At 48.6% G+C, this 5,846-nt stretch overlaps 1 protein-coding gene across 1 annotated transcript; it reads right to left on the bottom strand.

The window, feature by feature from the left end:
* Positions 1–1,161: 1,161 nt before the first annotated feature.
* On the bottom strand, positions 1,162–2,076 carry LTA (lymphotoxin alpha). Its single transcript, XM_049765179.1, has 3 exons — positions 1,971–2,076; positions 1,753–1,858; positions 1,162–1,568 (listed from the first exon to the last, which is right to left on the bottom strand). Exons 1-3 carry the CDS (start codon positions 2,067–2,069, stop codon positions 1,162–1,164), a joined length of 612 nt encoding a protein of 203 aa, XP_049621136.1. The 5' UTR covers positions 2,070–2,076.
* Positions 2,077–5,846: the final 3,770 nt, after the last annotated feature.

The raw sequence follows: 5,846 nt of genomic DNA, 5'->3' as shown, positions 1-5,846 counted from the left end.
ACAATGGGATCAAACCCAAATCTGTCCTGGGTCAGCCATGTGCAAAGCAAATGCCCTACTGCTGTGCTATTGCTCTGGCCCCAGCCCTGATTCTTGTAGGAAGTGCATCCCTCAGAGACCCTGTGTGGTACCATGTCTCTTCAAGTGTCCCCTGTGTCCCTCACTCCCTAACTTAGAGAGGTTCCCAATCCCCCCAGGGTCCTTTCATGGTCTTGCCTTTCAGGGGTTTCCCATTCTGAACACTATGTGGTGTGGCCACTTCCCCTCAGGGGCCTCTTATAGTCCCCAATCCGCAGACCCTCCATATAATGAGCTTATGGCCTTTGGTCCTATTTCTCCAGAACCTGGACCTCCAAAGTTCATTGGCTCCTCTGCTTTTTCTTTAGTTCTCAGCAGTGACCGGCTGCCCTGTCCCCTGAGTTTGCTCCCTTTGCCCAGAGCGTCTTAGTGTCTATCTTTTTATAGACCACACTTCTCTCTCCATTCTTCAGAAAGACCCTGGAAATCCCTTCCCCACAGACACAGATGCAGGCAGACAGTATTTCAGAGAACAGAAGTTTATTGAGCTTCACCAAGGGTACAGATGTCTCCTCAGGGGATGTCTAGTCAAGCAGTGAGGCCCATCGAGCCTTTTGGTTCCTTATAGACACCCTAGTTTTCTCAGACCCACTTTTTTCTCTTTCCCTTTCATCCTTGTATTGGTGCCTTCCTACTCCCCTCTTGGGCCTATAATTTCTGTTTTCTGATATCTCTCTAATATTCCCTTTATTTCATCCTCCATAAATAAATAATTTAAAATGTTCCCTTCATAAATAATCCCCCTCCATGCCTGCAGTCAGTCACCCTGGCTCCCCTGTGTGTTTGCTCCTCCACATCCAGGGTGAGGCCCTCTAGAAGTGGGGTGCAGATGGAAAGCCGGGGGCAGGACTTTCTAGGCTGACATGAAATCCTCAGTTGAGCATCCGGGGTGGTTCAGGGAGGTGTGGTGCCCTGGGGTGCCAAGAATTCCTTCACTGGAAGCTCCAGGTGACGTGAGTATGGAAGACTTGAGACTGCGGGACCAGTCAAAGGAAAGGTGTGGTGACCTTTGAATGGTCAGAATGGAGACACAATTGGGAACAGTTCCTGAAATCTATTTTCTTTCTATCTTTCTGGATTCTTCTATAGAGCAAAGGCCCCAAAGAAGACACTGCTTGGGCTTAGGAGCAGGTGAGCTAGGCCATCTGTGTGGGTGGACAGCTGGTCTCCCTGGCTGAGTAGGAACACAGCCGCCTGGTACATGGAGTGCATCCAAGGCCCCCGAGGCCCAGGGCACACAGACTTCTGGGTGCTGAGCAGAGGTACATGAATGGGGTACTGTGCTGAGAAGAGCCGCACTTCGTGAGTGAGGTAGAGCGGGCTGGTCTTGGTATGGCAGCCTTCCCCAGAGAAGACCACTTGGGAGTAGATGAAGTAGAGACCACTGCTGGGGACCAGGAGGGAATTGTTGCTCAGAGAGAAGCCGTGGTGGAGGAAGGCACGATCTGTGTTTGCTCGCCAGCAAAGGGATTTCTGGGTACTGGGGTCTCCTACAAGGGTGGGGAACAGAGGTCTCAGCTGCCACGGAGGCTGGTTTCTGAGAGGACAGGCAGATGGAAATGCAAAACTGCTGCTTTGGAAAATGGGGGAAGGATGGGTTGGATGCTTGGATCCCTGAAGGCAGGGTAGGAAGAAAGCTGGGGTGCAGAGTGGGAAGGGCAGTCAGATGTTTACCAACAAGGTGAGCAGCAGGTTTGAAAGTGTGTTGGGTGAAGTGCTTCTGGAGATGCTGATGGGCAGTTCTGGCATCAGAGGGTGAAAGGCCAACATCAGGGAGCCCCTAGGAAAGAAGAGAGTTGTGGGGGCTCTAAGCCCTCAGGGAATCCTCAGGGATTCCACACTCAAAGCTATACCGCTCCTTTCCCCACCTCACCCCCATTCTGCCATCTCACCTGCGCTTCAGGTGGTAGGGCTAGCAGCAGCCCCAGAATGAAGAGGAGGGGAGCGCCCCCGCATGCTCTCAGGAGGTAGAGATGTCCAAGTGCAGTCATGGGGAGAACCTGCGGGGACTTTCGACCGTGAGTGGCAGGAGATGAGCCTCCAGTCTATGGAGCAGCAGCCCTGAGAGACAGACACACACGGGTGACAGACAAGAAGGGATGCAGATGCAATCAGGGGAACCCCGAGTTGAGGGGAAGAGTGAAAGAGAAACAGAGACCGGAGGGAACAGAGAGGATCAGGGCAGAAACAGAATGTGAGAGAGACAGAGACAGAGAAAAGGTGACTGGGGGTGGGTGGGGGGAAGGTCAGAGAGAAGGGAACCCAACAGACACACCCCACTCCAGGGCCCTGGCGGGTGGGAGGTGCAGGCAGAGGCACTGGCGCCCCAGGGAAGGAGCGCCCGGCTCCTGGGCAGCCCCTGGAGTTGGTGCAGAGTCTCAGAGTCTTACCTGCTGTGCGGGGCTGCTGGGCCCCGGACGCCTGGGTCCCTTTATAGAGGAAGCGGCAGTGGCAGCGTGGCAGGCGGCGGGCGGGTTCTGGGCCGGTGCTGGGGCATGGGGAAGCCCCCAGGGCTTAGCCAGTGCTGCAACTTCAGTGGAAGGCAGGAAAAGGCTGAGGCCTAGGAAAGAACCACAGGCTGGGGGCAGAGACCACTGAGTTTCTGGGAAAGGGAGTGGGGTCAGGGCAACCGTGGGGAGGGAGCAGGGGCTGCTTAGGAGTTCCAGAAAGGGGACAGTTAATTCAGGGAGAAGGGGGTGCAGCTGGGGTGTGGGCTGGAGGCCAGTTCCCTGAAGAGCAGTTACCTGGAACACCTCTGCACCTTAGCTGGTGGCGGGCTGCTTTGGGTCATTTCCTCCTCTTGTGTCCCTGTCCCTGTCCTAAATGGCCAAGTCACTTGCCTAGTACATGTCTTTTCCAGGTCATCTGACAGGTTTCTTATAAAAAAGTGCCATTCTATAAATTCTAGAGCCAGACCAATAGTGAAGTTTTATTTGGCATGTGGCCAACATGACTTGATCTTCAGCATTCTATGTGGTCCTGAGTCCACCTGAGCGCAGAACCCTGAGCATTGCTGGGTATGCTCCCCATCCCTCAATAGGGTGCCATTTTATCCCCACTTTGGTTCCCGACACTGTCCATCCTGGAGGAAAAGTTCACGGGCCCTTCTTGCTCTCTTCTATGTCCTGACTTGGAAGATTAAGGTTCTAGTTCCTTCCTCAGGGCTGTGACCCTATGCTCAGGGGGATGAGAGTACTCATCACAGCCCTGAAGGGCTGTTTTCTCCTCATCCCAACCTTCGGTGGACCCACAGATCAGGTTGATATAAGCCCAGAAAAATACCATGTTCTAGGATCAAAGTTGTTCACTTTCATTATTTAGCAGGGGCAGGCAGGTAGTTCAGTGACAGAGTGCTTGTTGTGCATAAGCAAGGCTTTGGGTGTGGTTCCTAACACAGAAAAAGAAAAGATAGTATGGGATAAGGCACATACCTTACACTTTGCCCATCCTGGTTCAAATCACCAGCACCAAACATGGTTTGGTTTAGCATAGCCAGGAGTGCTCCCAGAGCAGAGTCAGAAATATCCTTGAGCAGTCTTCCATGCCCCCCAAAGTGAAAGGAAACAAATATATAGACAAAACTCTCCATTAGGAGGGTTCAGAATACTCTACAGCTGGAGCATGAAAGGTCACTTAGTCACTTAGAGTTGGGAAGAGACAGTTTAAGAACTATTTTTAAAGTTTCATTTGCGCAGCCAACACTCTTAGTTTAAAATCATCAAGAATTTGGGGCCAGAGATAATGTAGTAGGTAGGGTGCTTGCCTTGTATCAGGCTGACTTAAGTTTGATCAGTACCCCATATGGAATCCTGATCCCTGTCAGAAATTATTGATTCACTGAGTGCAGGGTCAGGAGTAAGCCCTGAGAACTTCAGACTATGGCCTAAAATACAAAAAAATTAAAATCACCATGAGGACAAGAGTGAGAGCACAGTGGGTAGGCAATTGCCTTGCATTGGATTGACCAGGGTTCAATTATCAGCACTCCCAGCCCACCAGGAGTGATTCACGAGTGCAGAGCCAGAAGTAACCTCTAAGCACCACCAGGTGTGGCCCCAAAACCAATTAACAAAAAGATAAAATCATCAAAACTTTAGCTGAGAAAGTGTTCACTGAGCAGGAGTACATGCTTTGTAAGAAGGGAGAACAGTTTTGATTTTTGGCATTGCACAGTCATCTGAGCACTGATCTAGGAGTAGCACCTGAGCACAGTTGGTGTGGTCCCAAAACAAACAACAGAAATCATCAAAATTTTCCTCTTTTATTGACATGTAGGTTAGGTACAGTGAGGTATACATTTCTTAAGTTTAAAGACTGATAAACTCTTTCATCTGTTCCTAACTATGTAGCATTGCCCAGGTCAACATGTTTTCAGGTTCCCAGAAGTTTCTTATACCCCCTCCCAATTGATACCCTCCAAAGATAGTCAACCACTATCTGATCTCTATCACCATGGTTTAATTCTTCTTGCTTTTGAACTTCATATAAGTGCAATTACAAAGCCAAGAGATAGATCACTTTGTACACAGGAGGTCTAGGCTTGATCCCCAACACCCATGGCCACACAAGCACCAACAGGAGTGACCCTCAAGCAGTGAACTGGGAGTATTCCATAAGCACCAGTGGGTGTGGCCCCAACTCCTCCAAACCAAATACTAAATACATGAAAACCCAAATACACATATTTGAATTGGGGTGGAAGGTTTAGGCCATATCCAGGGTTTATTCCTGGCTCTGCACTCAGGAACTACTCATGGCAGCGCACGGGAGACTATATGGGATGCTGATCCTGGTGGGCTGTCTGCAAGGCAAACACCTTACCTATTGTACTCTCTCCGGCCTCATAAACTGGGTTCTTTCATTCAACATTATGTTCAGGAGATTTATTCATGTCTTTGCATGGATTAGTATATTTTATTAGTGTATCTTAACTACATTATATTGTGTGAATATACTCATTTTTTGATGGGCATTTACTTTGCTTCTAGTTTTTAATTAATGCAAATAACACAGGCATAAGCATTTTTTTTTTAAATATAGACTAGTTTTCACTTGGCTTGTAGCTTGCAGGTTAAAAAAAAAGCAATGTGGGGCTAGGGATTTGAGTGGGCAGGAGAGCAACTTGTCTCACATGTATGAGGTTCCAGGTTAGACTCCTAGCACCCAAAGAAGCAATGTTTCTAAAGATAATTTCTTTCTACCTCTCATTTCTTTTCTTTTTTTTCCCCTATTTTCTATGGGGCATCTTATACAAGGCATTGAGAATACAGATGAGAAAAGTAGCCCTTAACCTCTGAGAGTTAGAGAACTAGAGTGGGAGACTTATAAATTACTTATAAGACAAAAATAAAATATGATTAGTGGGGTCATAGTGATAGTACAGCAGGTAGGGTTCCTGCCCTGCACACAGCTAACCTGGGCTCGATCCCTGGCACCACATAAGATCCCCTGAGCCCACCAGGAGAAGTAATCCCTGAGGCCAGAGTCAGGAGTAAGCCCTGAGCACCACCAGGTGTGCCCCACCAAAATATGATTAGTTTTGTGAAAGTGGTTTTATAGAAGCCCACAGGAAAAAAAAAATCATTAAACTTGACCTGAGGAAGAGGTGATTCAGGCATTAAGTATTGAGACAAAGAAAATGGTGAAGAGCATTCCAGATGGAGGAAACTAGGTACAAAGACTAAAGATTTAAAAATAAGAATAAAAAGCATGGGCCTGGGGGATATAGCTCAAAGTTATTTGCATTTCATGTAGGAGACCCTGGGTTT

The sequence above is a fragment of the Suncus etruscus genome, chromosome 18, assembly GCF_024139225.1.
Source record: "Suncus etruscus isolate mSunEtr1 chromosome 18, mSunEtr1.pri.cur, whole genome shotgun sequence".
Taxonomy (NCBI): Eukaryota; Metazoa; Chordata; class Mammalia; order Eulipotyphla; family Soricidae; genus Suncus; species Suncus etruscus.
This window is presented reverse-complemented; position numbering and strand designations above follow the sequence as displayed.